At 40.9% G+C, this 19,762-nt stretch overlaps 1 protein-coding gene across 1 annotated transcript in view; it reads right to left on the bottom strand.

Moving 5' to 3' along the window:
- STAT6 (signal transducer and activator of transcription 6) overlaps window positions 1-19,762 on the bottom strand; it is a 234,076-nt gene that overhangs the window by 14,413 nt on the left and 199,901 nt on the right. The window contains exons 12-18 of the mRNA XM_068267474.1: window positions 16,953-17,156; window positions 14,761-14,855; window positions 9,449-9,585; window positions 6,027-6,173; window positions 4,620-4,677; window positions 2,564-2,668; window positions 12-74 (exon numbers count right to left, since the gene is read on the bottom strand). Coding sequence (XP_068123575.1) covers window positions 12-74; window positions 2,564-2,668; window positions 4,620-4,677; window positions 6,027-6,173; window positions 9,449-9,585; window positions 14,761-14,855; window positions 16,953-17,156 — 809 coding nt within the window. The remainder of the gene's footprint in view (window positions 1-11; window positions 75-2,563; window positions 2,669-4,619; window positions 4,678-6,026; window positions 6,174-9,448; window positions 9,586-14,760; window positions 14,856-16,952; window positions 17,157-19,762) is intronic.

Here is a 19,762-nt window from a genome sequence, read left to right as displayed (position 1 = left end):
AAACAACTCACTTGTGTATTAGCTGTGAATTACCAAGATGTGTTACAGGACTTCCAGGTGAATAGATTGGGGACCTGTGGTAAAACATATGCAAATATAGACGTTAGACCACATGAATTAAATATACATATGCTCAGAAAAGGATTAAGATTAAATGGGGCCCTAGCAAGATAGCAGTTTTTGACTTACGCTAATGATCACCTGACTTTTGTTTGGTAAGATTTGGTAGGGAGCAGCATTCACCAGGCCCCTAGATTCTCTCCAGGCCCTAGGCAACTGCCTAGGTTTGCCTTGTAGATGTTCCGGCTCTGTATACACGTCTACTATTACTAATGATAACACTACTCCTTCCATTACTACTACTATTAACAATGAAGGAAAACTGGGGAATTCTCCTAACATGCAAACCTCTACCAAATCATGAAGTGAAAACCACTGTCTATCAGTTAATTAATCAGTTGCCAGATAATAAAGCAGCAGTTAGTGAATTTAATATCCTAGCTATTTTCCTTGAAGGGGACAGACTTCTGGGTGTCATCATATTATTAAAGGAGGTGCCTACATGTCATCATGCGGCCTCCCCCAGAACCTTCCCCCATAAGGTAAGGATGCACCATCTCCTGGGCAGGGAGGTACAGATAATCCCTGAATTCACCTGTCCATAAAAATGGACATTAGTGATAAGCAAAAATGCCGATATTCTTTTCGCATTTAATTTTTGCAAAAATGTTCGCAAATACTTTCCCAAAATCGCATTTTCGATGCAAAAATGACTTTTGTGCGAATTCACAAGCAACACTGAAGCACCGTTTTGGCTTTGAAAGTGTGCAGATGCTCGTTTCTGGCACTTGCACTTCTACATTTTTTATTTTTGTTTTGCGAATAACCCTATAGAACCTTTATTCTATTCACTTTTCTCCTACTGTAAGTGTCTCCTGGGTAATAATCTCACACTTCCTCATAAAATGCTTTCTAAACCACCAGCAAGCAAGAAAATACACAGAATCATTTTGATAGTACTTTAATCCACTTTACGGCACTTTTTTAATTGCAGAATGCTGAAAAGTTATATTAAACAAAAGATAAAAAATTATCTCCTAAGAGAAAACTTGAGGGCCTATGTGTTTATTCTATCAGATAATTCAGGTAAACAGCATCATTTTTGAATCTTGTATTAAGGTGCGTACACACGCACTACGGAAGCCAACGACGGGTCCGTTTCAGCCGACAGTAGTGCGTGTGTACGCACTGTCGGCAGACTGATAAGGCTGTTCCTGAACGATCCGCTCCATACACATGCACTACTGTCGGCTGAATGTCCGCCCAGCGGGAGGGTCTGACGGACCCATTGTTGGCTTCCGCAGTGCGTGTGTACGCACCTTTAGAGAGATACCATCTGGGTTCATTTATACACAATCAGAGGTAGACAACAGGGTCACATGGTGTATGCACAGCATAATAATCCACTGTACAGCAGATATAAACCCAATATTATTTACAGAAAAGACATGACCCTCAAACAACAACACAACTGGATTTGCAAACTCTGAGTCATACAGACCCATAAATGCTAATTTTGATTTCGAAAAAATATCCGCAATATGGAAAATTTGTGGAAAATGCAAAAAATGATTATTTTTACTGCTCAAATTTGCAAAAAGAATGACAATTGTTAATTTTAGCACGGAAATTCATGAAAAATGCAAAACATTACAAACGTATTACAAAACAAGGTTCAGTGGCATTTTCACTTAAAAGTAAAATTTTACATTATTTTGCAAAAAAATAATTGCAAAATGAATATCAGCATTTTTGCTCATCAATGCCCCACATCTGTTCCTACACTCTTCAGAACCACCCTTTCCTACTACCGCCCACATTCTTTGCTTACTCCATTATGGTTCAATCCTCAGCGTCTGCCTGTCCTACCTGTTCTCATTGTCTGGCAGGTACTGTAAGCAGTGTGCAAATATTTCCTGGAAATCTATGATGACACTCTTGCAGAACGTCAATATGCTACCTGAATTGTGTGTCTAATGTCACTTTTAAAACCAAAAGTGTAAATCCTCTCTGCGAAGCAGGAATATTGTACAAAATTAACCACTAAATAATACAGTGAAGCTCCCCATAAAACATATTGATTTTTTACTTAATGCACTATATCTATTTTTTGTGCACTTAATACTTAAAGTGTCATGATACTCGGCATTTCATTATTGCTTTAACAAATTATTTTATCTTTATCTTATTTCCAGTGCATTACATTGTAATTTCCTGATCAGCTACAATTAGTAAACATCCCTAGCAGTGCTAAAACTTGGCCGCAGGCTTAGCAGAAGGAAGAGAAAGGAGAGAATGATCACTATAATCTATAAAAATAGCAGCTATGCAATAAAATGCCATGGCAGCTTTCAAAGCAGATATACTGTACTTTAGAAACTTGTAATTTGTAAACAGGCAATATTACTTGTGCTCAAAAGCAAATATGGTAACTTGTAGGACTATTTCATTGCCACTGTTGTGCGTAAATGTAGGGCTAACTGAAGAATTGTCATGTACTCACTGATACAGAATATTTCCACTTGCTGAATTTTGGTACATTTCACCTTCATCCATCGGCACATTATCGTTTAGCCTTGAAGGGCTTTGCATTGCCTCATTTTCATCCCTGACAATAAAAAAATTGCAGGCATGATTTAAGGCACACACAATTTCAAAATTGATAGCAAATAGGTGCCTAACACAATGGGAAACATTGATAGCACGGTGCTGCAGCTCCTCCACACTCATCCTCATATCCAGTCTCTATTCAATGGATATTTTGATAGCAATGTTATTTGAAAATGCCATAGTGTGTCACAAAAGATTTTCATTAGATTTGATGATTGTGTTGAATCTAATGTGAAAACTGTTGTAAATGGATATGTTATTTTTCGGTTCACCCTCTTCTGGACTGTTGCTGATAGTTGGAGTGGTATCATACAAATATGGGGGCCACTGCAGGGTGGGCAGCCAATCCAGAGCCGATATGTGCTATTCATCAAAAGAAACGCAATGGAGTCTGAAAAAAATCTGCATCAGTTAGATTTGTCCGTCATAGGAAAAAGTGACACAGTCAGGCAGAATATCAACAGATATCTGCGAACCAGCATACTGAAAATTACTGCAGACTTTGACTTATTGCTTTTAAACCCTATGCCCACTCCATCAAAATGCAGAGAAGTGGGCCCAGTGTGAACCAAACCAAAGACTATGCAGACATACAACTTTTTTATTTTTTCTCCCTCTCTAAATCTATTGTAAAATGACACTAAAAACTTTAACTACCGTAGTTATCAGTGCCGAGGCAGTAAACCCCACACAGGACTTCATCTAAAGTCCCAGGGGCATGGATATTAGACTTCTGCCTTTTATGAGCGCACCGCTAGCCCCTGATTCCACCCGTTAGATCAATGATTGGGTTTAGGAACACATGTTCCCATTCCCTAATCTAAGTGCCTAAATTATAAATTACCAGTACTGTAACAAACAGCACTGATAATTCAATAATTATTATTATTATTATTATTATTGATTTATAAAGTGCATACATATTCCGTGGCACTATGAAAATATGTGTAAAAAGAAAAAAACTTTCCCTTTTGCTTGGAATGCTTCTGCTTTGGTCTAGTGGCCAAACTTTATATTGTACTGCAATACAAAAAATATAAAATAAAAAAGGCCATTGACCCTATGTCCCCGACCCTGGCCACATAATCAACAAAGTAAAATATAAGGGATTTCGCTTTTTATATATGTATGACATGTAGGTATATTATTGTTATTTTTTCAAATTAGGGCTTGTATTTATTGATAGAGTACAATGAGAAAACCAAAAACACAAAAAAAATCACACACCTTACTCCAGCGGATGCTGGTGCTGGTTCCCAAAGCTAATTGTAATCCAATGGTCAAAGTAGAGATCCGCACACAGTCTTTGCCAGGAACAGTGAAGATTTATTGTTCCATCACACACATATATACAATTGTCTGACCATACACCTCAGACGGCTGTACGGTCGAACTATTGTATATATGTTTGTGATGGAACAATAAATCTTCACTGTTCTTGGCAAAGACTGTGTGAGGATCTCTACTTTGACCATAGGGACATAATTTAAACATTGTACTAACCGGGACAAATGGACAAATAAAATGTTTTATTTCAAAAGTATAATGGCTGAAAACTGAGAAATGATGATTTTTTTCTAATTTGTTCATATTATTCCTGTTAAAATGCATATAAAATTAAACAATTGCAAGTACCACCCAAAGAAAGCCAAATTTGTGGTGAAAAAAAAAAGTATAGATCATTTAGATACGATAAGTAATGATAAAGGAATGGGAAAAAGAATGGGAGGTGTGCTGAAATGTGAAAAATGCTCTGGGCCATGAGGGGAAAAACCCTTGAGTGGTGAAGTAGTTAACCATTTCATTGTACATGGTTCCTTTAATGTTCCTTATAAACTCTAAAAAAAGATCTGGTTCCTCTAGCTTTCAGTTCATCCTATTGAAAAGTAAAATATAATGACGCCATGCAAACACACAAATAATGATATAGACTGAGTGATGAAACTTACCCTTGCACTATTAGCGTAATTACAGCTCTCTTGTACCCATTTTCAGTGGCTGACACCTCTGAAGGAATGAAAAAAAGACAATGATCCTAATTCAATTAAGTTTTATCCCAGGAGATACATTTTCATTTTATCTACAAAATAATTTATCAGCACTTGAGAATAATAAAAAAAAAGGAACTAATAGGTAACCACATAACATTAAACTCATTTGGCATATTTTCTTGCTGGTTGGGGGATTAAAAGATATTTTATTGATAAGGCGTGAAAACATCTCCTGTGAGAAAACACAGGAGAAAAGATGATTCAACAGGCGCCAAGGACTGCAAAGTGTTCAAGGCACAGTAATATTTCATAGGTATAAAGACAGCTGGTGAACAGTTAAAGAATAAAATTCAGAGATATACTGTATAACAAAACAAAAAATGCATTTAGTTCATATGAAACTAACATATTATGAAAGGTTTTTTGTATTGTAAATGTGATATATTTACTTATTTGATGTGTCTTATTTTGTTTCTGCATTTCTTTTCATCCCTAAGGCCCCGTTCACACCTGAGCGTTTTGACAGCGATTTGGGCGAAACGCTCAAGTGCTATCGCTTTTGAAAGCGCTAGTGCAATACAAACCTATGGGTCCATTCTCACCTGGGCTCAAAAAAAATGTGTATCCACACCATTTTCAGGCGAATTTCTGGCGATCGCGTTTAGTGCTACAGAAACGCTAATTGCGATCGCGGAAAATCGCCCCAAGTGTGAATGGCGATTTTTGGCATTAATCGCCAAAAAATCGCCAGAACAAAACGCTTAGTCAATCATAGTTTTTATAAATGCATTTAATAGAATGTGATTTTCAATTAACAATACATAAAATAGTGTTTGTGTGCGCGCGCGTGTGTGCGTAAAAAAGTGTGTGTGTGTGTGTGTGTGCAGGTGCGTAAAAAAGTATGTGTGTGTGTGTATGTGCAACGTATTTGCATCCTGTTAGGTGCAACCCATTTTTTTCTTATTTCTAAAGCTGATTCCAAGAAGAAATGAAGCTAGGCAATGGAAAATAATTAATGTGTGTAGCTGGCACCCAGTAGTTTTGGCAATATAGTGTACCTCAGATTATTTTATATAATGTGGCAGGCACCAAACAACCCTGTCTGGGGACAAAAGGTAAGTAGTATTAAAATGGCCTAAGGACATACCCAATTTAAATCAGTTATGAAAAGCCCACACAGGCCATGGTTGAGGCTAACTTTCAAAATAATGTCAGTCATTCTTCAAACTAATCATATTAGCTAAATTGCAACACACCTCTCTTGTACGGAACAATTCTGGAAAACAAAAATCAGATTTGGTACTTAAAACTGAAAATAAAAACAATATGTAAAAAAGAAAAATAACTGACTGAGAGTTTACATACTTTTGTAGTATTTTTCAAAGACAATATCCTTTTCTCCTTTCTCGTAAAGATACGTCAGCTGCTTCAGGTCCCTGACGCGGTCACCCAAGGACAGGATCTGAAGGTCCTTTGCTGTGAATGGCTGAATATTCTGGATCTGTCCAGAGCCTGGAATCACATTTAAACACAAGATTCAGTGCATTGTGGGTGGCTGCTGTGAAACAGTATCCAGTTATTATGCCTTCTTCTGGTTAGTGCCGCTCCCTCTACTGCCTCGTGCACATCTCTAGTGCATTGTGGGGCCTATTCACTAAAGGACAAGTGAGGTAAAATGCACTAAAGTGAATGCATATTTATTTGAAAATGACTAATTGTGAGCAGAGGAATTTAAAGTGAAAAAAATTTCCAAAATCAAATTCCTGTTCAAGTAGTAAATTTTCTGATGAAGCAAACTGTAAATACATAAATTAAACTACAAATTTTGCTGCTAAATTATACTTACAGGGGTGCCTATTGGATATTTTATTTCAATATAGCTTAAATCAAGCCTGTAAGTTTAACCCCCCCTCCTGACCGCCTAACGCCCATTGGCGGTGGGTGGGGGGCAGCTACAGGACCGCCTAATGCCGACTGGCGTCAAGTCCTGTAGGCGGAGATTAGTGGGGATTGTTCCCGTGCGCAGGTGCTCACACATCCTTGCTGAGTTACGAAGCTCCACTTCGTAAAAACAGCCTGCCAGCTGTGATCGGAGCTGGCAGGCGGTAAATAAAAAAGAAACGGCCACAATTACTTGTACATTCAGTGCAGTGCTGTACGGGGGACAGCTCTGTCACTGAGCTGTCCCCAGGAGAGGCTCACAATCTGATCCCTCTCATGAGAAGTGATCACAGGGATTGGCTCTCGTGGGGAAGGGAGGGAAGGGGGGGGGCAGAATAAATTATAAAGAAAATATATATTTTTATAAAAAAAAAATACAATAAAATTAATAAAAAAAAATAAAAATTGCAGCAGCAATTAGATCCCACCAACAAAAAGCTCTGTTGGTGGGCAGAAAATGAGGAAAGACCACCACTTCTTGCTAGGACCCTATGAAAGTTCAACAACAAGCCCAGGACGCCTCGCGACTGCACAGTAGCATGAAGACTTTGTGCCACTGCGCAGGTGTGAGGCAGCCTGCACTTGTACACGACAGGAGCATGGCCGCACACACCTCTTCCATAAGCCCTTGATGAAGAGGTTCGGCGGTCCCAGCGCTGGAACAATGAGGTGGAATGGGGCCGGGGAAGTTGTCCTCCACTGGGGTATGTACCCATTTAGGATATTTTTCCCTACAGGTATACTTTAACCTCCCTAGCGTTCTAGACAAGCTGAGCTCGTCCAGAGATGCCGGAGGTCACCGCTCAGGCCCTGCTGGACCGATTTGAATAATTTTTTTTTCAAACACACAGCTAGCACTTTGCTAGCTGTGTGTTTGCTTCGATCGCCGCCAATCCGCCGCTAGCCGACGCGAAAGAGCCCCCCCCCCCGCAGACCTCGTGCGCAGCCTGGCCAATCAGTGCCAGGCAGCGCAGAGGGGTGGATCGGGACTCCCGATGACGTCATTCCGTTCATTGCCATGGCGACGGGGGAAGCCCTAAAGGAAATCCTGTTCAGAACGGGATTACCTTATGGGCAAGCGCGCCGGCGGCGATCGGAGGGGTGGGTGGGAAAGCGCAGGGAGGGGGGCATCATGTAGCTAGCGATAGGCTAGCTACATGAGAAAAAAAATTGGGCAAAAAAAAAAACACCCGTGGCCGTGCGGCGGGTTTTCAGAACGCCCAGCAGGTTAAGCCCTAGTTCAGATTTTTTCTAGATTTGTATAGGCATGCAAAGCATGTTAATTTGGGATGGGCAGATGACATTCTCAAAGTCAGATTTAGAGCAAATCTGGCCAATTTGCTTAAAGGACACTAGAGCTGAAATTAAAGACTGTTCTTTTACTTACCCTGGGCTTCTTCCAGCCCCCATAGGCTTGTATGTCCCTTGTTATCCTTCGGGTCTTAATACAGGGGCTGAAAGAAGCCCCAGTTAAGTAAAAGAAGAAGTAATTTCAGCTCTGGTATCATTTACAACATATCCTATGAGAGCCCAGAGCCTATGAGAGCCCAGGGTTAGTTAGCAAGTGCAGTATAGCCAGCCACTCACCATGCAGCTTCAATTCCTGTATGGTGATTGGGTGGCTGCTCCGCACTTGCTAACTAACCAGGAAGTGGTGGAGATGCAAGCAGGTAATATATAAGGCTGCTGGCTTCTGCATTATAACATTGGGCATGAGACCAGGCCCCTCTAGCTCCTGACCCGTGCCACCCCCCAACCTCCGCAGTGGAGGGGGGTCCACCGACAGCTCTCTGCACAGGGGCCTGGCCAGCTATATTTACGGCCCTGGACAGTACTAATGGATAATTCCAAAAACACAAATATTATTTGGTTTCTCCCCAAAATTAGCCTTAGATTTCAATAGGTACAGACTAACCAGCAAGCTCATGGTGACCCAGAACTCATTGGAGTGTGTAAGGGACTACAATGGTCCTAAAAGCCCCTTACTAAGATGTTAAGAAAAACAAAAATTTGCTTTCCTAAAACAGAAAGAATTTGCGATAATTCAGGTTGGAGTGAGCTCGAGATGTCTCCCAGGCACCACTGCTGAATATATGCAAATTAACCATTGTACCCTTAGAAGCTAAACACACCTCCAGAACCGCTGGAATGCAATGATGTGTCAGCTTGTTAAATTGTACAGAGCCATAATAATCCAACATGCATACAGACTGTTTCGGATTGTTTGATCCTCATCAGTGCATGGCATGGATTAATTTGGCTCTATGGAGTAGGGCTTGTAAACCGAGAGGTACAGACTAACCAGCAAGCTCATGGTGACCCAGAACTCATTGGAGTGTGTAAGGGACTACAATGGTCCTAAAAGCCCCCTTACTAAGATGTTAAGAAAAACAAAAATTTGCTTTCCTAAAACAGAAAGAATTTGCGATAATTCAGGTTGGAGTGAGCTCGAGATGTCTCCCAGGCACCACTGCTGAATATATGCAAATTAACAAAGGACAATGGCTAACTATAATTAGACTGTAAGCTCTTCGGAGGGACAGTTAGTGACGTGACTATATACACTTTGTAAAGGCACTGCAGAAGATGCTATATAAACACAATAATAATAATAATATATATATATTTTATCTATATTCAAACAACCCAGTAAAAGACAGCTCAGCACTATCATTGTTGATGTATCAATTTGTGATTTGTTACGCCATAGAGCATTTCAAACAACTTGTGAAATAAATCAAGAAAAATAGCTGAACTGGCAGAAAGTGTTAAATCAAATTAAACTCGTATAAAAAGAGGCGCCTCCTATGCTTGTGCACAATCAGTGTTATTCTGCTGCTGTTTACCATCCTCTCCACGAACAATATGTGCAATAGTGATGCCTCCGATCTCCGAGTCGCTGAATCTCAGCAGGAAGGTACCGTTCGGCGCTCGGCCCAGAATAGTGTGGACATATTGCTTGCTGACAAATCCCAATATTAATCTGCACCAAAGAAAAGTTATGACAGCATTAGATTAGCTGTAGATTACATGACACAGATGAAAGACTTGCCAAGCAAATTTGGATTGATATAATTTTTTTATCAACATACAGTATTTTTTTATACTTATGTATTGTGTTTAGTATTCAAAATAAAGGAAACACCCACCCTCCTCTAGCGTAATAAATTTATTAAATGATAAAACACACATTCAAATATGTGTGGGTGACCTGAGGAGGCGTGGCAACGCGTGAAACAGCTGTCGACACAGGTGGCTTTTTAATCCTGTTGTAATCTTTTGTTTAAAGTGAACCTCCAGACTAAAAATCTACTCAGCAGCACTGAAAAGGCTTGGTGTTTCTTTAAAGCTTTATTGTCACCATAAAAATCAAATTTCAACAACTGGTCTGAGTGTATTAAGTGATGAAGATGCTAATTTTGCATTCAAAACTTGCAAAACTTTTTCTGCTGTTATGGTTTGTAGTTATCACATACTTTAGGAGCACTGACCCTAGTGCCAAAGAGTTGAATGCTGATAGTTCTTTTTATCTATAATATATTCCTCCTCTTCCATTTATTTCCCTGCCTAGATGCTTATCAGAAACACCCTCTGATTACTTGTGTTTACAAGCAAGGCTGAGGTGACTCAGTCATTGGATGTGTACATAAAAAAAGACAGTGCAGTTGTTAGTATACACCTCAGTGGGAGTGTCGCCCACAGCTTTTCAGAGTGCCTTGGCATTTTCAGACAGTAGCAAGGGCTTATGGGAGTTCAGTCTGGGCAGGAGGAGGGGGAGGTGTTACTAGCCAGAGATTTCAGAGGCAGAATGGAGGAGGGAGAAGAAGGAATTAGGTTTTCACAGGCTGAGGGCTGGAGATGCAGATCAGCATGCCTGTGTGTAATGTTTACAAACAGAACATGGCCGCTGTCATTGTATCACAGGAAGAAATAATCATATTCTGTTGAAGCTGTTTGCAGCTAGATTTGCTGTGTAAAAATATCTAAACTTTAGATAAGATATATAGACAAGTTACTTGTTATAGTTAGTTTTTCATCTCAGATCTGCTTTAATGACAGTTTGTTTAGGCTGAAGTTACCCTTTAATAAAAGTATCTTTGTATCGAGTGCTGGAATCCATTGATCTTAATTTATCAACACATTAAGATATATGCTCTACTCCCATAAGAAGGTCGCAACAGATCTCCGTCAAAGCCAGTAACGATCATTTCTCACAGGACACTGCAGATGCACTCTTTTGGGAAGCCCTTTCCATGTTTCAGGGAACCTCCCCTTTGTGGTGTAGGGCTTCCCAAGAGAGTTCAGCTGTGGATCTGTTTTGATGGAGCTGCTTGTCACGGCTTTTTTCGTTTTGACTTCACAGCACGTACTGCTCTTGACCTTCTTATGGGAGTTGAGTATATATTTTAATTTGTGTATTATATTTTAATACAAATACAAATATTACGGCAGTTGCCAGGGGAGGCAAATTTTTCTTGAATGTCTTTCAGCTTATTCACCTGCTACCCACAGGACCACAGTCATTCTCATTTGACAGGCAACTTAAAGGGGTTCTTTCGCGAAAAAAGTAGGCAGTTAAAAAATGTGACAGATGACAGGTTTTGGGCCAGTCCATCTTTTTAAGGGGGATTCTCAGGGATTTCTTTGTTTTCAACAGCATTTCCTGAACAACAGTTGCAAAATCTAACTGACATAATAGTGTGCAAGTGATTAGGGAGGCCGGCTGGTATCTTGCTATTTTGGCAGTTAAACTGTTCAGGAAATGCTGTTGAAAACAAAGAAAGCCCTGAGAATCCCCCTTAAAAAGATGGACTGGCCCAAAACCTGTTATCTGTCACATTTTTTAACTGCCTACTTTTTTCGCGAAAGAACCCCTTTAAGGAACTTTTTTTTAAACTAACCAGTGACTGCTTAGCCACTTCGGTACCAGAAGCCTCTGCCCCCTTAAGGACCAGAGGCTGCTGGTACGCTAAAACGCCGCATTCCGATGAATCGCCGCAATAATCCGTCGCTCCCGCCGGTCACGCCGCTCTGTCCCCGGCGTCGGCTGCTCTCTCTGCCGCCCCTATGACGGCAGAGCACTGTGCGCCGGTCAGGAGCCGCTTTCATTGGCTCCTGACCCTGTCATTCAATGTAAGCCAATGGGATTGGCTTACAGTAATGACAGGGCCAGGAGCCAATAAAAACGGCTCCTGCCCGGCTCACAGTGCTCTGCCGTCATAAAGGCGGCAGGGCAGCACATTGCGGCGGGTAGAAAGCGGCGAGAGCGGCGGGAACGGGTAAGGGACGCGCGGGTGAATGGGACGTAGAGTTTATGTCCGGTCAGAACCACAGCACCACCCGCCTGACGTAGATTTAAACTGGGTCGGTCCGCAAAAAGTTAAGACAGTGTTTAGGACGTTTGTTTGGTCCATTTCTGCTGAGCTGAATTGATGTGATTTTGGATTTTCCAACACTGCTGTTTCGTTTGGGTATCCTTTTCTATGTTCATAGCGCTGGGGGTTAATTGGTTTACTTGTATAAAATATAATAAACTCTATCAAGAAAATAATTTAGTTTTTGATAGTGTGGAAAAGGGTTAGAATTTGAAATAAGAACCTCTTTTAAGTGTTCACTGCTATCTGAATCCCCACTGAGAAGATTGTTCCTAGCCCTGAGACTTCATACAATGTGAGGTTGATGGGGAATGTCACAGGGGAGAGGGGTCTGCCTAAAACTTGAGAACTGCCTGCCAGCTAGTTAACGGATAATGAGTGGAATCTGTATGAGTTAGATATTTGCATGTCACTAATATCTGGCTGTTGTTGAAACACCATTTTTAGTCACGGTGGCTCCTGGGAGAAAATGGAGACAAGAAGAGAACTAGGCATGAAAGGGAAATTCTCAGGGGAGGTTATTTTAAGGTTTTATGGTGCTTCATGTTTACTTTGGAGACATTAAAGGGTGCATATGAGTGTCTCTATGTGAATGGTAGAAGATGAAAGAGGATGTGTTCTGCACAGATAACATAGCAGGCAGAGGAATAGCTTAGGAGCTGTGGGCCCGATGCAAGTTTTACAATGGGGTCCCCTAAGCACTCTATACATAACAATTGATACGGTACCCCAAAACCTGCCAATGGCAACTACAGTGTCAGAGGTACAAGAAGGGGATGGGGAACAGTTTGTTAATGATTACCACTATTCACAGTATCTATAGAAGTGATTATTATGAGCACAGGACCAATAGAGAGCTAATACTGCAGCCAGAGGCGGGACAAGGTCCTCCAGCACCCAAGGCTGAGACACCAAAGTGCGCCCCTCCATCCCTCTCACCCCAGCCGTCACTCACTGATTGCTATTAGACTAAGAGGGCCACAGGGCCCACAACCTCCCCAACATCTTAATATCTAGTTATCTGGCTTGCAGTCACTGCTATGTATCCCCTTTTCTTATTTCTTTCTGTTTCAAACACAATTAGGAATGACAGCTGTATGAATTGTGCGCCCCCTCCTACACTGCGCCCTGAGGCTGGAGCCTCTCCAGCCTATGCCTCGGCCCAGCCCTGACTGCAGCTGAAGGAGGCCCCTCTGGCTCAAGGGCCCTGATGCAGTCACAACCTCTGCACACCCTATTGCTACGTCCCTGATAGCAGGGGCTAAATAAGGGGCACTCACATGTGAAAAATGTCAAAATGTAAAAAATAAACCACAAGTTGCAATAGTAGTAGTAGTGGTGTGCCAATTGATGATTTGAATGATTTTTCTTTGACGGTGGCAACAGCTATTCTCACCTCATCATGTGAAAAGAAACGCTAATAGTAAGCTTGAGCCATCTTTTAAGGTGCCCATGTACAATTTTTAATGAATGATCATATTTTTGGTCAGATTCTTCAGATCGTATTGTATGAAAACAGAGAAGCTGGTGGGTGGAACCAATTGATCCTGAATGATCACATTATCTATTGTTTCCTGAAGAACTGGTCAATCCACTTGGTGAATTTTTGCAGAATTATGACCACATCTGGTTTCAATTTCGGATAAGTTTGATTCTTTAATTCTGTGGATCACCCTAGGTACGTTTAATAATAAAGTGACCCTCTGACCAAGACTTTTCACTAAAACCACACTCTTAAAAAAGAACACACAATTCCCTAACACTACACTTTAAAAGACCGTATATGTATAATTCTATGCATTCCTTTTCTCCTACTGTTACCCACAGTTCCTCCCCTATACTACCCCTCCCCCACTCCATACTGTATTTTATTCTATTTTAATTCTGTGGATCAATCTTTTCTTTCAATCTAAGTATCTTTATCGAAAAAATGATCATTCATTAAAAATCGTTCTGATAATGGACATCTTTCGTTTATACTCATTTGTCAACCTGGTGCATTGTGCAAATGTCACTCTGCATTTATCCTTTAATTCCTTTTACACATACACCATCCACTCCATTTGCCATGGCATAGTAGACATGCTAGTTAAAGTGAGTCCGTGCTATCCTTCTCTGTGGTGATACCTACTGTATGTACCCCAGTCAAATACTGCTGTCAGTGACAGAGATCACATATTTTATCTCTTTAAAGGCCTGTATCCACTACGTGATTTTTCCGATGACTGGCAATATTTTTGGATCTGTAAGATCCCAGATCCCAGACAACTCCGTGCAAAGTACCGCAAACGCTTGGCTTCCCGATTGTGCCCGTCATGTGCCGATGTGTGACATCGCATGTACCTGCCAGCCGGAAGATGGATCGCAGAACTCTCGTCGTTAGGGGGACGTCGCTGGATCCATCTTCCTCCGTCTGGTGGTCAACATTCAGCTTTAGTTCTTTGGAAAATAAGGAAGCAATCTGCTGCATAGACTTGTCAGGAAGGTTTGAACAATGGATCATTCTAACTAGTGTTGGTGTTGAGATTCGGCATCGTGAATTTAGAACACCTGAATACTCCCGATTACCACTGTTCAGCACCTAAGTCACATAGATCTGTACATCAGTCCTGAAGAGGGACACATGATAAAAAAGAGGGACAGATGGATTTGGTTCCCAAAGAGGGACTGTCCCTCCAAAAAAGGGAGAATTGAGAGCTATGCTTCTGCAACTGTGTATTTGAAAGCATACAGTAGATTCACTGTTATGCTTACAGATGAAGATGTAGATTTCTTACACTCACCCATCCGACCAGTATTCTTTTAAATGTTTTCTAGTGAGGTCCATAACTCCATCAAACCAATGCCAAAATGTAAAGTTTCTTTCCCGGAGAGTCTCCTGAAAGACAAATTAATGCTGAAGATAAAAAAGGGGATTTTCTGTCATGCAAAATAAGCAAAGGCATCCATCCAAACTTGATTAGTAGTTTACCTTGATGATTTGACTGAACAAATATCATAAATAAGTTGACCATGTGAGGACGCTGGGAGCATCAAATAGATGTACGATTATTCATACTGTCACATCCTTATCAGATCACAAGAATAAAGTGGATTAAAGTCAGCGGCCACCTCTGCCGATAATATGAGCTGTGGACAGCAGCCCCTGCCTGTCATCTGGCAAGTGATCCTCCGGGCAGATCAACTCTGCTGAGTGATGGCCGATAGCTTTGTTTCCCACCGTTTGGCATGCCCATAGCGTACCGCCAAGTCTGCACTGCTCCATCAGCCATCCATTCCCCGCATTGCAACAAAACACATTGTTGGCCTACAGGCTAACTAGGCATCTGTACAGTCTTTGCCAAGCAATGTCACCCAGGTGATCAGGTCCTGATCCCTGTTGGGCAACATCCATCTAGCGTGTGTATGGGCCTTTAGAATTGCATTATAACATTAATATCTGAGTATGCAGATCTATCAGTTAATGTGAGAACAGAGTACAGTGCAGTATAAATAGTCAAAAATAAAAATTCAGGAATTTGTAACACATGGATACTGTATTTACATAATAAATTACGCGTACGTTAAAAAGGGGCGCTGGGAAAAAAGGGCGCGGGGTTTTAAACGATAAACATGGATAACGTTTAAAAATATAATGTACTATATTTCATTTAAATATTCATTTTTATAAAGTTATAAATCATTAAATAATGTTCATGAAATCGGCAAATGTGAAAACGTTAATCTTCCATTTAAAAAGTGAATTGTATAATAACGTTTAAAAAAAAATTAGTAAGTAACCCTCCCTGTACCTACCCCTAACCCCTAGACCCCCGTATTGGTGCCTAAACCTAAGACCCCCCTGGTGGTGCCTAAACCTAAGACCCCCCTGGTGGTGCCTAAACCTAAGACCCCCCTGGTGGTGCCTAACCCTAAGACCCCCCTGGTGGTGCCTAAACCTAAGACTCCCCTGATGGTGCCTAAACCTAAGACCCCCCTGATGGTGCCTAAACCTAAGACTCCCCTGATGGTGCCTAAACCTAAGACCCCCCTGATGGTGCCTAAACCTAAGACCCCCCTGGTGGTGCCTAAACCTAAGACCCTCCTTAGTGATAACTGTATTGTGTGTAGAATAATGTTTTAGAAAAAGTAAGGGATAAAATATATTACAATTTACTTTACATACTGATCGCTTTATTTTGTGAATAATAATGTTTTACAAACAGTAAGGGATAACATTTAAAATAATGTTTTATTGAAATAGGAAACGTAAATCATCACAAGCAGTTATAAAACATTAAAAATCTTCGGGCGCCCTTGGAAAACGTTATTATACGTTATTATTCTCGGGCGCCCCTTTTTCCCGTTCGGCGCCCAGTAAACGATATTTATTATGGGAGTGAATGGCGGCGCCCGATCTGTCCACTAGCCTCCTGCGCCCTTTTTTTACTGTTACCATAAATTACACCTGTGTGAGAGTGATATGGAGGCTGCCATATACTGTATATTTCCTTTTAAATTATTCAAATTGCCTGGCTGCCCTGCTGATCCTCTGCCTCTAATAGCCACAGACCCTGAAGAGGCATGCAGATATTTGACTGGATTAGCTTCATGCTTGTTTCAGGTGTTTGATTCAGAGACATTACTGATGCCTGAAAGATCAGCAGGATGCCAGGCAACTAGTATTATTTAAAAGGAAATAAATATGGCAGCCTCCATATTCCTCTCACTTCAGTTGTCCTTTAATTTTTTCACCTACTTTTTGGTACTTTTGAATATGGGCTATTATGTCAGCATAATCCCAGGGGTGGCAATTTGTAGATTAGGATTCTGAGAGGTAAATCAGGACCCATGGAGGCCAATGTAGGCTTATATCCGTAAGCATGAAAATGCCAGTTTTAGGTGACAGTGTTGCAGAGACAAATAATAAAAGCCATGGAGAGTCAGCAGCAACCACTCCTCACATATCCTCCTCAGTTCAGGCTTTCTTTCATACCTTGTTAAACTGAGACCAGGACACCATACGCTCTTTGACATCATCATAGCTTGAATTGTCACCAAAGATCTTCTGAGCAAGGAAGCGGAAATGCACCGGCGTCAGCTCCTGCTTTGTCCCCACCTCAGACATGAACTTCATATTGAGCGTCTTACACATCTTCTTCCACGGCACTTTCTCCTCCACGTAGAAGGGGTGTCTTCCCTAGTGTAGAATGGAGATAGCTTAACACCACCTTACTAGAGCAAATTAGCTATATCTACAGCATCAGCTGAATATTGTGTTCAAGCAATTCATACCTTACACACTTATCTCATGAAGACAGAACAACTGATAAGCATTCCAAAACTAGATGACAGTATGAAAGGATCTTAAAAATCAAGCCAACAGACATCCCATAGTGTTATGAAGTCACATGCAAAAGGCAGACTTTAATGAATTGCTAGCTTGTCCTTTAAAACTGAATCTATGCAAGAGATGATTGATGTGCCATATTGTTATTATGTATTTACTGTATATAGTGCTAACATCTATTGCAGCACTTGCAGAGTACATAGTCATGTCATCAACGAATTACCTATCTAATCCCCACCACATGTCCTTACCATATTGTACAAGCCAACTATTTGAGTTTTTAACATATTTTTGATATGGGAGGACTGAAGGACCCAGTCATAAAGACAGGGACAGCATATATAGTGGGTATCTACAGGTGCAAGGTGGTTCCTATCCACTGCATCACTGTGCTTCTGCACCAGCATTTGCATAGTGATGTGTCAATTCGAGAAAAAAAAAAAGAATTATAATTTTAGCTTTGAATAGCATGGTTACCTACATTAAGAGTTTGTTGTGTGTGTCCACATGCAGGGGAATTTTCCCTAAAGAAAAGCTGATTAAGCAAAAGATACAGCAATAAAATTTGTTTTCCAGCAATGGCCTCGATTCATAAACAATTACCGCATGTGTTATCGCCAAAGAGGTAAATTACCGCATGGTATGTTGATAGTGGATTCATAAAATTTTACGCCTGTTTTTACGCATATTTTACTGCATGCAGTAATAATGCGGTAATAGTACAGTAATGAAAACGTTGTTTGTGTCGGTAAACTAAATGAAGTGAATAAAAAAAAAAAAAAAAGGTGATAAATAACGTGTTGTTATCGCTAACAAAGACCTGGCGAGTTTGTTCTACTCAGTAGATTTTAGGTGACAAATGGAGCCCTTTCAACTTAATGTTATGGAATTTTTAAGGATACAAAAGAGTAAGGGTGGTTGTAATATCACCCAGGTTTTTAGAAACTGTACAGAGTTAGATCATTTATAAGAATTAAAAAAAAAATAAAAAAAAATATATATATTATATATATATATATATATATATATAAATATATATATATATATATATATATATAATAAATAAGTCACGTGTGTCTGAAACTGCCCACTTCTACCCAGCATGCACCTTGTCATTAGGAAGTCAGCGGCAAACTACTGCACTCAGCAAATTATACCGACAGTTTTCCGCACCACACCGCACACTTACCGACTGCTATTGCAATCATCTCGCACTCTGAATTTTTCAAATGAGTTCACTGCAAAAACCCTCATTTACCGCTAGCGGTAATTTCCCGCCCTTCTCTGAACCACCGCACTCACTTTTATGAATCGAGGCCAATGTTGGGGAGCTAGAATAGAACCTCTGTCAGAATTTTATTTCCGTCTGTTATCTCCTTTCCCAGTGGCCACCATGGCTCACATCATAGCCCATGACATTAAGACGGGAGGTTAAGAGAATTCTGCTCGGTTAGAAGAAAATTTTCAGTTACAACTGAACCAAATTCCAACTCTTTCCTACTTTAATCAAAACTGGCAGGGAGCACACTTACAGTGGTTTGCAAAAGTATTCGCCCCCCTTGAAGTTTTTCACATTTTGTCATATTACTGCCACAAACATGAATTAATTCTATTGGAATTCCACGTGAAAGACCAATGCAAAGTGGTGTACACATGAGAAGTGCATGAAAATCATACATGATTCCAAACAATTAAAAAAAAAATAACTGCAGAGTGGGGTGTGCATAATTATTCGGCCCCCTGAGTCAATACTTTGTAGATCCACCTTTTGCTGCAATTACATCTGCTAGTGTTTAGGGTAGGTTTCTACCAGCTTTGCACATCTAGAGACTGAAATCCTTGCCCACTCTTTTTTGCAAAACAGCTCCAGCTCAGTCAGATTAGATGGACGGCGTTTGTGAACAGCAGTTTTCAGATCTTGCCACAAATTCTCGATTGGATTTAGATCTGGACTTTGACTGGGCCATTCTAACACATGGATATGTTTTGTTTTAAACCAGTCCATTCTTTCCCTGGCTTAATGTTTAGGGTCGTTGTCTTGCTGGAAGGTGTCTGGGTGCGCTGACATTACGGAAATCCTCCACAAGCGTATAATTTGAGGGAACCCAGCAAAAGGTGCAACGCACCTGTAGAGGGAAATTCCTGTCGGCAGATGGAGCTGTGGAGTGCAGAGGGACAGATCCTCTGCCCTGCCACAGACGCCAGACGGGAATTGTACGAAGGGAAGAAACGCAGGGCAAGATAGCCCTGAAAGAGAGAGATCAAAGCGATAGAGGGTATGTGTGTCCACCAATCTAGTCGCCACCCTGCGACGATGAACACACAACCATGAAGATCAGGTGAGAAGGCAATCGCAAGAGATGGCGATTGCTAACAGCGACACAAGACCGAATAAGCAGAGATGAGTAATGTATGTATGTCCACCAATCTAGCCGCCAACCTGCGACGGTGGACAC

This window comes from Hyperolius riggenbachi, chromosome 2, assembly GCF_040937935.1.
Source record: "Hyperolius riggenbachi isolate aHypRig1 chromosome 2, aHypRig1.pri, whole genome shotgun sequence".
Lineage (NCBI taxonomy): Eukaryota > Metazoa > Chordata > Amphibia > Anura > Hyperoliidae > Hyperolius > Hyperolius riggenbachi.
The sequence above is the reverse complement of the archived record's forward strand: the minus strand, read 5'-3'. Positions and strand labels throughout refer to the sequence as shown.